This window comes from Crinia signifera, chromosome 5 (genome assembly GCF_055691185.1).
Source record: "Crinia signifera chromosome 5, ASM5569118v1, whole genome shotgun sequence".
In the NCBI taxonomy this organism is placed as follows: Eukaryota; Metazoa; Chordata; class Amphibia; order Anura; family Myobatrachidae; genus Crinia; species Crinia signifera.
The window spans coordinates 164,663,073-164,679,548 of NC_139221.1; the positions used below are offsets into that span (position 1 = coordinate 164,663,073).

General features: G+C 46.0%; 1 protein-coding gene across 3 annotated transcripts in view; it reads left to right on the forward strand.

Annotated features, from left to right (window-relative positions):
- Positions 1-6,625: 6,625 nt before the first annotated feature.
- GOLGA4 (golgin A4) overlaps positions 6,626-16,476 on the forward strand; it is a 107,872-nt gene continuing 98,021 nt past the window's right edge. For all 3 annotated transcript variants that reach the window (XM_083188235.1, XM_083188236.1, XM_083188237.1), the window contains exons 1-2: positions 6,626-6,967; positions 12,916-13,008. In XM_083188235.1, the coding sequence (XP_083044361.1) occupies positions 6,893-6,967; positions 12,916-13,008 (168 nt within the window). In that variant the 5' untranslated portion in view covers positions 6,626-6,892. The remainder of the gene's footprint in view (positions 6,968-12,915; positions 13,009-16,476) is intronic.

Consider the following 16,476-nt stretch of genomic DNA (forward strand, 5'->3'; position numbering starts at 1 on the left):
ACACACATATATATATATATATGTGTGTATATACACACACATATATATATATATATATATATATGTGTATATACACACATATATATATATATATATATATATATATGTGTGTGTGTATATACACACACACACATATATATATATATATATATGTGTGTGTGTGTGTGTGTATATACACACATACACACACACATATATATATATATATATATATATATAATCATTTCATGTCTCATTTTATTTTTTTTCATTTTTAAACTGTCCCTAGTGCTGCTGCTGCTGGCGGGGGGAGGGAGGGGGGAGGCAGCGCTGCGGCGCATAGCAGAGGGAGGAGAGCGGCTGCCGGGTGCCGGGTAAGCACATAGTGCTGCCGGGTGGGAGGGAGGGGGTGTCCGCGGATCGGTGGTGATCGGTGCTGTACTTAACAGCACCGATCACCACCGTTTTCTGTGTTACCGAGCGGCATAGCCGCCGGTAACACAGAAATAGCTGTGATTGGCTGTTCACATTTGAACAGCCAATCACAGCGATCGCCGACCGGGGGGGGCATCCCTGCCCCCCCCGGGCGGCGAGGGGGGATGTCTGCTGTCAGGGACAGCAGACATCTCCAAACTGTCACCGCGTCTATAGACGCGGTGACAGTTTACATCCATGACGTACATTTATGCCATGTGTCGGGAAGTACTTCCCGACCATGACGTAAATGTACGTCAATTGTCGGGAAGGGGTTAAGCTAAAAAGCTACAAGATTCATTACCTTGGAGATGGTGAAGGATCCGATGTAGCGAGGTGCAAATTTCATGGAGGGCACTCTCAGATATAGATTTCATATGGAAAGCCACATCTGGTCACTGACCTTTAATCTGGGTGCCGCTTTACACCATTGATCAGCAAAGAACACAGTGCCTTCCACAAGTAAATAGAGAAACAAAGTGATCCATTTTGAGAAGCTTTCAACAATATCCCAGATAGTGTTTTTGCCTTGAGAGTCAGTAAGATTAATTCCTCCCAACATGACCCTCTCCAGGAGGGACACATTGCTCTGTTTCTGGACTTCTCCCTTAAATAATGATTGCCATTACCTGTGTTGAAGCAGCTTTCTAATCAATTACCCTGTCTGAAACAGGTGATGGCAATCATACATTATGAGCGAAGTCCAGAAACAGAGAAATGTGTCCCTCCGGGAGAGGATCATGTTGGGAGGTATGAAGATCTGTGATGTGATGATCTGTGATCGATATGTGTTCACGGACGGACAATGAATGAAGTGTACAGACTGGAGCCTGGCAAAGAGTTTTATGCTGAGCGTATATAACACATGAAGCAGCAAAGGCCAGTGAGTGTCTTGTCGCATAGTGGGCTCTCCTGAGACAGTATAGGGTTTTCTGTACCTCACCATGTCCAGAAAAGAGTGAGGCATATGTTCAGTGCAGGAGTTGGTTCTGTAATTTGGGAGCAACAAATGTCTTCTCAACTATAGGATCTGGGTTAGTTTGGTTGAGGCAAACACTGCTGGATTAAGGATTGGGCAATGATCCTCTGTAAGTATGTCTTGAGATTTTATTTATTATTTATTTACAGTTTCTTATATAGCATATTCCGTTGCGCTTTACAATTGGAATGATGACAGAGATCTAATGATCCATATCCATGGTTATTAGGAACTGGACTCCCTCTAAAAGATATTGTCATTCTTTAAAGACGAGCTTGATGGCTTTAAAGTTCCTTCTCACCAGTTGGGTAGTTCCTCTCGGTGGCTGTGAATTTCCTAGAGAAGAGCAATTGGTGGATCTTGTTGTCAGATACAGTGTCGCATGCAGTACAATATTTTCTCTTTTTTCCTGGATAGAAGCCGCATATAGGGTCTCTACAGCCATCTGGCAGCGGTGATGCCTGTGTTTTGCAAGGCGGAGGCAGTGGTGCACGCAGGGGAGGTGCAGGCATATGGCAGCGGCGATGCCTGTGCTTTTCAAAGCGAAGGGGAAATGCAGGCATCCGGAAGCGGTAATGCCTGTGCTTTGCAAGGCAGAGGGGAGGTGCGGACATTGAGCAGCAACAAGAGAAGCAGGGTTGAGCTGCAGTCAGCTCCGGAGCAACAGGTTGCAGGCACAGAGCAGGGGCGGGAGAAGCAGGCATTAGTCTGCAGAGCATCGTGCACTCCACTGACTTGCGTACACTGTGTGCATGTATTAGATTGTATGTGAATATACTGTATAGTGCATGTGTAGATATATCTGCGTATAGTCAGCAATAGTTGACCTACATATGTATTTTTGCGGTTGTACAGAGTATGTTGTATGATTTTATATATATATATATATATATATATATATATATATATACGAGCATGTTTTTCTTAGGCTTGAAGATGAACCTCTGCTACTATGTACTCATATAGGAAGGCACCCCGGTGAGTGTCAATCCTCACATTCACATAAGGAATACATCCAATATCCTGGCGCTGGCGGTCAAAAGACCAACCCCGGCACTCTGATATGAAGAAACCCTATAGGTAACTAACCCCCACTGTGTACCCCTAAATGTTCCATCTAGCAGCCTATCCCTAACCCACGTACCCCCACCATCTAACCCTAACCCTCCTACCTGCAACCTATCCCTAACCTCCCCCTTTTGACTAAACCTAACCCCCCCATCCCCGGCTGCACACTAGCTCATCATCACGCATACTATGATTGGGATGCTGGCTGACAGTATTCCTGCATCCGCATCCTGATGTTTGTGATGTTCCTGCACCAGCCATGTAAGTCACAAAGGGGCCCATTTCTCACTGATCGCATGAACGCACTGCAGAATGCAATCACATTTGTTGAATATATTGTATCACCTGGCACAGGAAGGGATAGGGCTTAATTGGATGCCAGATAGGCTATACATGCTTGGTCGCTTGGGCTTTCACAATCTCAAGATGGCGTTAACTAATATTGGGAATGCCTCGCGTTCTGAGTATTGGTAAATCTGGGAGCATCGCATCCAACATAGAAACTTATATTGATGCGGCTGCCAGTGGGAATGGAGGGATTGCAGCAGATATTGGAGATACCTGCTGCAGTCCCCCCTTCATTGCAGCTCCCAACTTTTCCATTTCATAATGCACAGAAAATAAATGAAACACAGGGGCACAGATAGTGCAGTATTTTTTAAAAAAGTAAATGATTTACTTCAAATATGCATGTACATTGTACAATATACAAACTGCAATATCAGGGTGCACAGGCTGTATATGGACAGCGCTTCCAATGCCTGCTATACACCAATCCCCAATACCATGGAGTCTTTCCAAACACACTCCTGTTTCTGATTGATGATGTCACTATGTCTGTGTCATCACATATTTGGAAAACCCCCCTGGAAAATCCTGCTTTTGCCCCTGGTCCTGGCTGTGGTTTCAACTGCACATTCATAAATGGGGGTTTCTATACATGGGGCAGATGTATTAAGCCTGGTGAAAAAAGATAAACTGGAGATAAAGTGGAGTTAATTTGGAAAGAGATAACACTCCAGCCAATCAAATCCCAACTGTCATATTTCAAAAACAGCTGATTGGCTGCCGCATTATGTGGTGGCGTGGACCCAGGGTGGTGGTGCTTATTTTTGGTGATCCTTCCTCGTACAGTATGACTTGCCGTACAGTATGTAAGTTCAGTAGTGTAAGCAATGTCCGCAAAGATGAGAGAGTACCCATCTGGCACCATGCGTGAACCATTGTGATGGCGCTTCCAAAGAATGGTTTATAATATACTATTTAGTTTCTACCGCTGTCAGAAGCTGGTGTCCATCATAGGATTGCAGGCTTCCGATGTCCATCCATAGTCAAGTAGCATTCCTTACATGCTTGCCGATACTCCCGCATTTTGCGGGAGCCTCCCGCTTTGGCCCCCAGTGCCCTGCAAAGCCCTCCCAATCCCCCGGAATTTCAAAGCCCAGTCTGAACATCCCGACTGCGCATTTGCTTGTCTGGCGCGATGGGGGCAGAGCTTCGCACTAGCATGGCATATACAGGTACTTGCATGATTGTGTGAGAGCTGCCGCGCCGCCCAGCAGAGCCTTCAGGGAGACTGTACCAGGCTACCAGCAGCAGTGGAAGCAGCAGAAGCGGAGTCTGCACCTCAGCCCTGCATGGTGGAAGGAAGCTGCTGCAGGCTGGAGACACAAAGGAGGGGGAGTGATGGGGAGCTAACACAGGAAGCAAGCAGCTCGGAGGAGAGCTGGGGGAGGAGCAGGTTACATACCCTCCAACATTTTATCTATGAATTTCGGTACAGGGGGTGTGGTCACTGATATAGGGGGTGTGGACATGCCCCCACCTGAACGGAGTTAATTTTAAATGTGTACTGTACCCCCAGAGGACAAGACAAGACACGACACTGGCTGCATGGCCGGCCGCTCCACTCACCACCAGGTGTTCCCCTCACCACCACTGGCTGCACGGCCGGCCGCTCCCCTCACCACCAGGTGCTGCTTTGTCATCCGAGTCTCGCCGCGCTGGCATCTTCCAGATATTAAAGGGATGCATGCGCCAGGCGGTCTTTACTGTGCGGGCAGCCCCTGAGTACGGGAGCGGGGCCGCATGCTGACCTCATGTGATGCACGCACGCTGGCTGCCGGGACACCGCGCAAGGCACCACTGGGAACGGGGGCAGCTGCACTGGGACAAAATTACCCCCGCTGGGATCCATCCATTGCAGCCCGAAGTCATCACCTGCGGGTCGGAGGAGGAAACCGGTACATCGGTACATTTATTTTTTAGCCGGTACAGCCCGTTATAAAACGGTACTGTACCGGCAAAAACGGTACAGTTGGAGGGTATGAGGTTAGTGTCATGTATTTCTGCCTCAGCCGGCACTGCAGCTCCATACTGGCTGCAGCTGGTACAAGGTGCAGGCAGGTCTGTAGTGTGGTGTGTTTATTTGTGTGTTTATGTAGCTTAGCACTGACTCCAATGTGTGTTTGTAGGTGACCCCTGGGTGCACGTATTAGAGCTGGTACTGTCCCCTTTGTGTGTGTGATCAGATACTGACCCCTGTCAGTGTGTGTGAGTACACTGGCATTGTGTGTTTGTGTATAGGAGAACACTGTCCTGTGTGTATGTTTGTGTGTTAGACTGGTAGTGACCCCTGTGTGTGTGTGGGGGGGGCTGGTTGTGACCCCTGTATGTATGTATGTATGTATGTGTGGGCTATTTGTGACCTCTGTGTGTGTGTAGGCTGGTAGTGACCCCTGTATGTATGTGTGTGTGTGTGTGTAGGCTGGTAGTGACCCCTGTATGTGTGTGTGTGTGTGTGCTGGTTGTGACCCCTATGTGTGTGTGTGGTTTGGAAGTAGACGTGCTGACACTCCCGCATTTTGCAGAAGACTCCCGTTTTAGCAGCCAGTCCCCCCCCCCCCCCAAAAGCCCTGTATAGTCCTCCCAATACACCCAGAATACTCAATCCCATCTAAAAATTTGGACAGCACAGCAGAGCATGCCTAAGAGGCCTGCCAAGCACTGCTGGCCGTGGTCAGCACAAGAGCCACTCAGGCCAGCAAAGCCTGCTAGCAGCCAGCCACCAGGGAAATATGACGAAAATGGGTGTCGCTGCACTGGGCCATGCCCACTTTACTGGAGACCACACCCACCTTCTTTGTAGCCCCATCCCTGGTCAGCCGCATAAGATGATCCTCATTTTTACCATGCTCAAGTTGTGAGCTATGGAATCTCCCTGAAACCAGTTTCCAAAGGTAGGCAAGTATGATTGCTTACTGTTGGCATTGCAATGTGCAGTAATCTAGCTACTGCAGGGTTGCCTACCTGACCGCTCCTCCAGAAGGAAAATGCTCTGTACCGGGACCTTCCTGGTAATGTATGATTGCCATCACCTCTGGTGAACCACCTTTGTTATCCATACTTGCCGACATTGGAGCTGCCCACTCCGGGAGAGGGCAGCCAGCTCTGTTAGGCAGGGGGGCATGGCCATCGTCAGGAGGAAAAAAGAGCCGGCTTGGGGGCGGAGCCACAGATGGGTTATTCTGTTGGCTGGGGCATGTCTATGGGGATAGCGTCATTTTAGCCACGCCCCTGCCGTGCAATGCTGGTATTTCAGGCATTGCATGGCGGGGCAAAAATGACATGATCGCGTAATTTTACCAGCAGACACCCCCGCCGAGGGGCGATTCGTGGGAGATGGGGGGTTATGCGGGAGTGTTTCCCCCCTTTCCAGGGGGGGGGGGGGGGACCTGATTTCCGGGACCCTCCTGGCCATTTCGGGAGGGTAGGCAACCCTGTTCTTATCAATTAAGTAGCTCCCCACATGTGACAGCAATCATACATTAGTACTAGGAAAGTCCAGGAACAGAGCATTTTCTCCCTGAAGGAGAGGTTCGGTAGGCAACCCTGAGCTACTGTGTGGTGTGCTACTACAAACCACAGCATACCCCTAACAGAAAAACTGTGGCAGTGCATGCTGGCTAGTGTAGTTACTTGCACAAGCAGCTTGACTGAGTATCGGATGTTTTCTACTACAGCAGTTTTAACATCACGTGACTCACGTCCCCAACCCAGCACCTCGCTCGAGTCTGGAACACTGCGTGTACCTTCCAAGCGCCCGTAGCTCCACGTTGGCCACGCATGCGCAGTAGAGAGCCCCGGCCCCACGGCAGTAGTGGCAGTGCCAGTGATCACCTAGAAGCAGGAAGTGGTCTCAGTAACGCAGCAGCAGCTCTGCAGTATCAGTGTCTGGTTCAGTATAGATATATGTATATGTGCCGGTATATAGGCGGCAGTGTGTAGCTCCGTAGCCGGGGGGAGGACAGATAATCAGTTGTCGGGACCCCAGGCTGTCACTGTGCTGCCACCCTCCATCGCTGCTGCTCTGTCCCCTCCACCTCCTGCACGATGTTCAAGAAGCTGAAGCAGAAGATCAGTGAGGAGCAGTCTCCTGTGCGGAGTAGCCTCAGCCCCCAGCAGCAGGTAGGAGGACATAGGGCACTTCTGTCTGACACCTGTCACATTGCTCTGGTGATGTTATTATTCCACTTCTGCCCAGGGGCGGATCCAGGATAAAATGACAGGGGGGGCACCATGATAAAAGAGGGTTTAGGTGGGGGTTAGTGGTGCCAGTGTACATGCTAAGAGAGCGGCAGAGAGAGGGTGGGAATGGGACTAAAAATAGGCCCTGGTAGTTAAAGTACGCAGGCCCACCATGGCGACAAATGTGAAGTATTTAATTGTGCGCGCGCCGAAGGCGCGCTCCAGAAAAGGGGGTGTGGCCACTCAACAGGGGGCGTGTCCTTGAGTGTAGTGTACAACACCATATACAACTTCTACACATTATGCAACAAAATACTACACCCAATTATACTTGCCCCTTACACATGATGCCAAATGGAATGAGCCAAAATTCACATAATGCCACACGGATTGTGCCAGAATTTACATAATGCCACACGGATTGAGACAAAATTCACATAATGCCAAATGGATTGAGACAAAATTCCCATAATGCCACATGGATTGAGCCAGAATTCACATAATGCCACACAGATTAAGCTAAAATTCACAATACGCTTCATAAACAGGGACATTGTGCGCCAAAGGCGCGCATTAAACATTTACACCATAATATCCATTACACGTTAAGTTACACACCATTATGTCCATTATGTATTATGCCAAACACCATAATGCCTATTAAAAATGCTACATTATGCTACATAAGTGCTGCTTATCTACATGCTCATTGCCAAGGGTTCCATGCTCATTGCCAGAGGTTCCATGCTTGTTGCCATGTGGGATTACATGCTCATTGCCAAGGGTCGAATACATGCTCGCGGTAAATGGGGACAGCTGCCGCCAGGCAGAAGTGATAGCCACTGACAGTGGCAGAGCCCGGCTGTATTCAGAGCACTGCAGGTCCCGGCTATTTGAAAAAATACCCCTTTCACACCAGAAAATGCATTCCCAGGTTGGCCCCTTTTACACCAGCCTAGTCCCTGCATTTTCTGGTGTGAGGGGGAGAGAAAACCACCCCTTCCCCCCTTTAACCAGTTATCTAATTTAACTGGCTATATCTTCGGAACCAACTGACCCATTTACATGAGACAAATATCATATTGAAGAACTTTTGAGTGGGCTTTGAATGATTTTGATCCAGTGAAACTGGAACGTTTGGTTCCAGAGTAATCTGCCCTCAAAGAACATGAACAGCCATGAAATTACATTTCAAAAATAAAAAAATTGGTTTACATGCAATATCTCTGAAACCTATTGACCGATATGGACCAGCCTGGTATCATATTGAAGGCCCAGCGATTTGGAATGGAATGAGATCAACCACAAGCTTCTGCAATGCCAGGGGGGGAACTGGCAGCCGCCGGAACCGGGTGGGGGGGGGTCGGAATTGACGGGTCCCATATTATCCTATGGGGAAAAAAACGTTACAGGTTTGCCAGGCGATATCTCCGGTTCCCGGGAGGCTAGAGACACGGGGCTGGGCTCGTTGGAAAGCCCTGGTCCTCAGCTACAAAAATAATGACAGGGGGGGCACGTGCCCGGGTGCCCCCCCCCTGAATCCGCCACTGCTTCTGCCTATCATATTTAGGTTTCTGGAACCGTGTCCTCTCCTGTATCTCTCCCCTCACTACAGTATACCATGTCACCTTTACACAACTTTCTGTTAGTGTGGCCTGGGAAGCAGCTGTATGACTATGTCATGCCCAGCTTGAATGGACAAAATTATAGGTTTAATATAGCCTTCATTTTTTCATTCTCCCAGGTTGGTGCAAGGTATTTCGTTGTGTGTTTTTTAATTTGAGATAAATAACTGAAATCTTGTTTAAATCTAAGGTACAATGTTTTGCTTATTGCCATTTTTTTTAATTGCATGTATTTTATATCTACAGTCTCAGACCAGTGTTTCAGTATAAGTGGAAATTGGATGTATGTAGTGTATGTGTGTGTAGCAGCATATATAAGCTAACTACTACATAGCAGAATAGGTGTTCCATTTGAATTTAACGTCGTGGACAGGTGTAAGGTGAGAACTGTGTACCATACCATGATACTATAATTCAGAGTTTCTCAAATGTCACCATTTAGAGTCAAGGTTTTAAGGATATTCTTGATCACGGGTAACTTAATTGGTACCACTGTCAGTGTGCTCTAAACATCTGGATTCAGGCATGGATATCCTTAAAACCTGGACTATAATGGTGTAGAAACTCTGCTATAAATCAGTCTTCCATGCTGTGAAACCCCCCTGAGGTTTTTACATTGTATATAAAAAAATTCAGATGACAAACTGGGAGTTACAGAGTACATCATCTGATTTGTAAAGTTTAGATTTCAAGTAAAAGGCTCAGAAAAAGCGTAAGCAGGTTTAACAGAATATAGGCTGAAAAACCGATTTAAATCATGTAAGTGTCCTATATCAGATTGACTGGCCTTTCAGCAAGCCTGTTATACAGGTCTGTGATCTACAGTCCATATTGTTCATGAAACAGGAAGCTGCTGTCACACACAAGGATCCAGGGGTGTGTTCTTCAATCAGTTTACATTTGCCAAATACAGAGTGATAGAAAGCATGACCACGTGGTGTAATTTTGTGCTAGTATAAATCTCTATTGTGTGATTTACTTTGGGGTTAGGTTCTGTTTCTAAACTTTTTGTCCTGAAGTTATGTATGCTGCTTTTACTCAACACCGTATCAAAACATAGAATGTCATGTCTATGAATTATTCTGGAAACTGGTACATGGGTAACATTTCATACCAGATTTTTTTTCTTCTTTGTTACTGTTTTTCTATATATACATTACCTCCACTTTTTTTTTTTTTTTAGGATCCATAGGCTCTACAGATTACTTTGGGGAATTAAGTGGTTCCCATCCCCAGTTTAGTTTTGGTGCCGGCAGCAGCTGGATGCACCTTGTTTGCAGGAGACTGCTGCCTTGACAAAGGGGCACGTTTGGCCCCGGAATGTTGGTCAGCAGAGACACATTTTGTATTGTGAACACATGCCACTGTTCTTTTTATGCATTTATATATATTAAAGCTAATCTCACCAAGTGGCAAACACAGTGATCCTGCAGCTCTGACACTCCTGCTGGCGCTGCAACACTGGTGCCAGTAAATTATATGCTAGCTATTGCTTTTTCTGGGCCCAGGATCACAGCCAGATGGGAGAAGGTAAGTGGCGGTTCAAGGTCTCCAGAGTTTAAGATGCTGATGACGGAAACTGGGTCGCTTGCAACTTCTGCAAGACCACCAGGGCATGTGTATATACGCTACCACCTGAGGACAGGTTTTTGGACCCCGAAACATTGTGTTCATGCAGTAAATACTTCACTGAACTGAAAAAGCCTTTGTCCTGCCCTTGGAATAAATTAATGGGAGGAAAGGAGAAAGAGAAAAGCTGCTCCTCTCAATGAGTGCCCTGCTCCTCTCAATGAGTGCCCTGTTCATAGAACTCCAAACAAATTAAATGCCTAATAAATTTGAGGGGGTGCTCTATAACACCATCATCTCCTTTCATATGTATCGGAGAAAATACATACCAATGTTTTAGTATCAGACCTTTTTGGCTTGTGTCACAGCTTTTTGGTCTGGAGTAGGTGAGATCAGTCTTCACAGCTATCCAGGTTCCTTTTATATCCTTAACCACTTACCAATGTGGCCTGTATGTGTGATACTTATGGCTACTTACCTCAGATGCCTCTTTTTAGAGATTTACTCTGCACATGTTACATCTGCCCCACCTGCAGTGCACATGGTTTTGTCCATTATGGAGATAATTTGCTTTGTCTCAGAGATAAAAGGCATTGGGTTCTGTATCCAAATTGTGAATTTCAATTCAGAAAGTTGTATGTAATGCTGGAGTAGTGTTCATTCTATCTCTCACCATCTATAAAACCCATGCAGTTCCTCTTCCCTACCTGGGGTGCCGCTGTCTGCTGTATCGCTTCTAGTGGTCTGTATATCAGCACTGATATGCAAACCAGACCTGTGCTAGAAACACCACAGCAGACAGTGACACCCCAGGCAAGGAAGAGGAACTGCATGGGTTTTCAAAGATGGTGAGAACTAGAATGAACACTACTGGAGTGTGTTTTACTCCTGTTTTAATAAAACTGTATTATGCTTTTTATGTGAAAAAGTGTTCTCCTATACATAAAGTGCTGCAGAATATGTATGTGCTTTATAAGAAACTGTTAATAAAAAAATAAGAACGGAGAAGGTGATGTAATTAGAGCACCCACACAAATTATATATGGTAAAGTCTTTATCTTTATTTGTAGGTGCACACAAGGCAACAGCATGCCAATTGTTCAGTTACAGTATAGCTGTAGCTGGGGGGGTGTTTGGGGGCTCTATAGGTGCTGCGCCAATGGACACCACTGGCGTGCACCTATTCTATATCCCCTTCCCGACATTTGAAGTACATTTACGTCATGGTCGGGATGTACTTCCCGACACATGGCATAAATGTACGTCATGTTTTTAAACTGTCACCGCGTCTATAGACGCGGTGTCAGAGGGACAATGTCTGCTGTCCCTGACAGCAGACAACTTCCCTCATTGCCCAGGGGGGGCAGCGATGCCCCCCCTCATCGGCGATCGCTGCGATTGGCTGTTCAAATGGGAACAGCCAATTGCAGCGTTTTATGTGGTCTGTGTATAATTTTGACTCTGCTGCCCCCTAGTGTCCAAAAAAATTAAAAGCAGGTTGAAATAATGATGTAATAATAAAGTATACATATGGTCTATGTTAGTTATTAACTATTTTGAGTGGTATGATTATTTGTCTCACAAGCAGAAAATTTAACATTTAGCAAATTGCCAATTTTTTAATGACATTTTGGTATTTTTCACAAAAAAAACAGACTGTATCGACCAAAATTTACCACTAACTTAAAGTACAATGTGTCACGAGAAAACAGTTTCAAAATCACTGGGATAAGTAAAAGCAATAAAAAGTTATCCCCACATAAAGTGATACATGTCAGATTTGAAAAAAAGGGCTCTGTCAGGAAGGCAAAAACAGGCTGCGTCGGTAAGGGGATATTAGTGGCTGAGCCCGGAATATTTCCGGGCATACCACCCAAGGGGTTAAGAGATGGTTGTTAGAGTAGGACTTGCAGTAAAATGGGGTCCCTTGGCGATGGGCTGCAAGCTTAAATGCATTTATTAATTCATGAACTAAAACCCCATTATTTATTTGACTATTTGTGTGTCAGAGAATAAGTTTATTATGATGAGTGTTGATCCCTCTGTCTCTGTGTGTGTGTGTGTATGTGTATATATATACATACATACATACATACATACATATACATACACACAAAAGCTTGGTTCAAGCAAGGGCGTCACACGGAGATCCTTTTCAAAAGTGCTTTATTGCAAATGCAAGTGTTACATCCAACAATTGTTTCGAGCCTCCTGGCTCCCTGAGGACGAGCCACTTGCATTTGCAATAAAGCACTTTAGAAAAGGATCTCCGTGTGACGTCCTTGCTTGAACCAAGCTTTTGGACCGTGTATATTTGGGGTGATTCCCCTGGGAAGGAACCGGAGCAGCATTGCCTCTACACAGTTTGAGTGCTGGGTTCCATATCCTGATATATATATATATATATATATATATATATATATATATATATATATATTTTGTCCAGAGATCCGCACACTTATCCAGGTAATGTATAAATATGGGGTGCTCCCCAAAGGAAGTCAAATTCCAAATATAGCAGCTAGGTCCACAGCAGGTAAAAATGCTATTTATTCATAGAAGATCACATCACATAGTTGACTGTGATCTTTTTCTCTGAAAAAGTACAGTATGCAGGGAAGATACAAGAAAGTGTAAGGTATCTGAACCTTGAAACATGCTCTTACTGAATGTGTTTTTTTTTTTTTTGTTTAGGGACAGCCAAGAGCATCACCCACTGGGAACAGGAGTCGCACATCTTCAGTGACCGAGCAGCTGGATGACAGCACAGCCACTCCTGACAAAGAGGTCAGTTTGTCATTTATTCATAGCTTGTCCGTCTCAAGAGGAGGTATCGGTGTATGCAGATATTTAGTGTGGGGAATGACGGTGCCCAGGATCTACTTCTTATCTGGCCACACACCAAAATGTGAAGAGTTTTTGCATTGCAGCATACCTGCTAATAATTGCTGACTGCTTTTATAGCATGGAAATCCTTGTGATCGTTTATTCAAGTTTTTATTTCACAAAACAGCATAAAAGGATTTAATGGATGTCCAGTTGTAAAGGTCAAACTGTTTCCACAAGCTTTGATGTGAGGTCTTCCATTTGAGTCGGAATCCCCCTGTCGAAGCATCGGCAGTCGGGATACTGACTGTCGGGATCCCCAATGTCTGAGTGTCATCTGGCACCCCAGCCAAGGTTATGAGGTCCCTGAACCACCTTCATTTCAATGCAGCCACCGGTCTCATGTCAGTGGCTGTGGCAAAAATGGACAGCTGTAAGTGCCAGCCTACTTCTATAGCTAGGCTAATTATGTTGAGTAGTCACCTGATTGTTCATGGTCAATTGTGTGCTTTTTTTTTTCTTCATTCCTGCAGACTGCGCACCCCTTGACATGCTGTCAGTGACCTACTGCCATCCTTTACTGATGGCGATGGTGGAAATTCCGACCAAACATATATGCCTACACAGCATTCAGTAATTTTATCAAAATTTTAACAATGTTTTTGAAAAGGGCTTTAAAGCTACATTTCTATCTATATTCTCATTCCAACCATCGCCTACCCATTGTTCTGCTCCAGTGGCTCAGCCAGCGTTTGACAGGACCGGGAACTAAGATGGAAAAATAGACTCTGTAGGCACAGCGGGTACCCCTTATCACCTGCAGATATACCACTCACCCTCCCCTTGTCCTTGACATTTGGGAGTTATGCAGACCTGGACGCACAGCTGCTAATTTGCAGAGCGCTGAAATTGTGCCCTGTGCAAACCTGCACATTGATGTGCAAGGCTTGTAAAAATAACAGCGCATCGTTACATAGCTGCAATTGCATTTGCAACCACTCACCGGATTCAGTATTGAATCCCGGCGTTCAGAATCCCGACGCCGGAATCCCGACAGCCGAAATGCCGACAAGGGGGGGATGTGGATTGCCCCCCCTTGCGGGCTCGCTGCGCTCGCCACGCAGCGGGCCCGATGGTCAATTATTAGGTCAAATGCCCCCCCCCCCCATTGTTAACGCCACCCCACGATCAACACCAACCCGAAGCGTGGCGAGCACTATCCACGTCGACGTGGAGTTGATTTTATTTTAGCGCAGCGAGCCACCTAGCCCGAAGCGTGGCAAGTGGCCGCGGAATACGAGCCCGAAGCGTGGCGAACGGACGTGGATTTCTTAACATGTATTCCGCGACCCCTCGCGGGCCTCCCTGCTCTCGCCACGCTTCGGGCTCGTATTCCGCTGCCCCTAACGGGGCTCACTGCGCTCGCCACACTATCTAAAATCAACTCCACGCCGACGTGGATAGTAGGGGTATGAAAAGGTCGGAGGACGCATACCGCCGCCCCTTGCAGGCTCGCTGTGCTCGCCACGCTTCGGGTTGACGTTGATCGTGGCGTCAGTTCAGTGCTTCCCTGAACTGACGACAGGGCCCCGAGCTCCGAAACGTTTTCTGTTTGGCACATGGAATAAAACTTCCACTTTCTTCACCATTTGTGTCAGTCTCCGAGTGCCACTTTCTGCCATCCTGTACATATTCAGAGGACTCATCCCCTCTTGTTAGAGGGCACCGTAGCAAGTATTCCCTGGCTTCCTGGCATTTTGGACTATGTGTGGATATGTGTGTATATATATATATATATATGTATATATATGTATATATATGTGTGTATATATATGTGTATATATATATATATATATATATATATATATATATTTTTTTTTTTTTTGTTACGTTGGATGTGCTGAATCCTTGTGAAATATTCGCCAGAATAATAGTAAAAATACTTCAGATCCACCAGTAAAAAGGTGAGCACCATTTATCATTTGTTTTTAATCCGCTCTTCATCTGGATCTGGAAAGAAGCAGTCTATGTTCTCTTTAATTTTCCAGTCTCCTGCGCTGAGGAATTATTTTGTGTTTGATTTATTTTTGAAACCGGTTAGCCACTAACCACATGTGGGAATGAACTATTATTTTGTGGTGAACAGGGTTATGACAAGCAACTTTGTGTTAGAATGGGATACAGTCACTGGGTCACCAAGCATTTGGTGGACATGTCATAAGGTTGACAGGGGGAAAGTTCACAGGGTCATATGGTCGACATGGGGTTTTTCATTGTTTTTTGTGCCGACAGTAGCTATCTCATGCCCTACCATCCACTAGGGCATGGTGGGAGAATAAAATATTGTGCCGAGAGTAGAGAAGTACCGTGCCGGAAGTGAGAAAAACTCCATGTCTATCTTATGACCCTGTCGACCTTATGACCCTGTCGACCTAACCCCTGTCGACCTTATGACCCTGTCAACCTAACCCATGTCGGCCTTCAGTCCGGTCGGCCTTCAGTCCGGTCGGCCTTCAGTCCGGTCGGCCTTCAGTCCGGTCGGCCTTCAGTCCGGTCGGCCTTAATGCATGTCGACCTAGTGGTGCCACCTAATGCTTTTAGACCTAATGCTTGTCTACCCAATGATCTCTTTCCATCAGAATGCAGAACAACCGTGTTCCCACAGCTTGTATGAATGCCTTGATAGTCTGGTCCAGCTGCACGACCCATGGTCCATAGAAGATAGTAGGATTTCTTCCTTCCCCTCTGAGCACAGACCTTATTGAACAGAGCAGCTGAGAGGGGGTGATATAGAAGATCTAATGTAATTCATCATTAAGTCGACCCCATATGGTTGACTGTGGGTAAGGTCAACGGGTACATAATTTGACTTCCCCCTTCCCTACTTTTTTGAAAGACTCCTTCGGAGTAATCTGACACTGGTTCTGGAAATGGACAATGTGTGCATCCGCAGAGGCTGCAGGAGAAGGTCTATCTCCTGCTACTATACATTCATAGGCTTAAAGTAGTTTTACACCATGTGAAGATCTTCACTTTGAAAATGAGGGCTGCTATCTGCAGCGCTAACTAGCTTTCTGCAGATTTCTGTGAGATCTCCTGCATTACAATATTAGTGCAAACCAGGAATACATAAAATGATACAGAAACTACTGTCTCAACATAGTTATATGGAAAATTGATTTTGTAATTGAAAGTTGTAAACAGCTAAAGTCACTGGAGACAGGGTGTCCCTTTCATCTGCATTTAGAATTGCATTAAAGTGTACCATTAGTTAATAATGGTGTAGGATTGGGTCGACCAACTGGGTTGACCACTGAAGGTCGACTTAGATTAGGTCGGCACCTGAAATAGGTCGACATGGTTGGAAGGTCGACAGTGTCTTGATCTGGGGTAGCCAACCCTAGTCCTCGAGAGCTACCAACAGTGCAT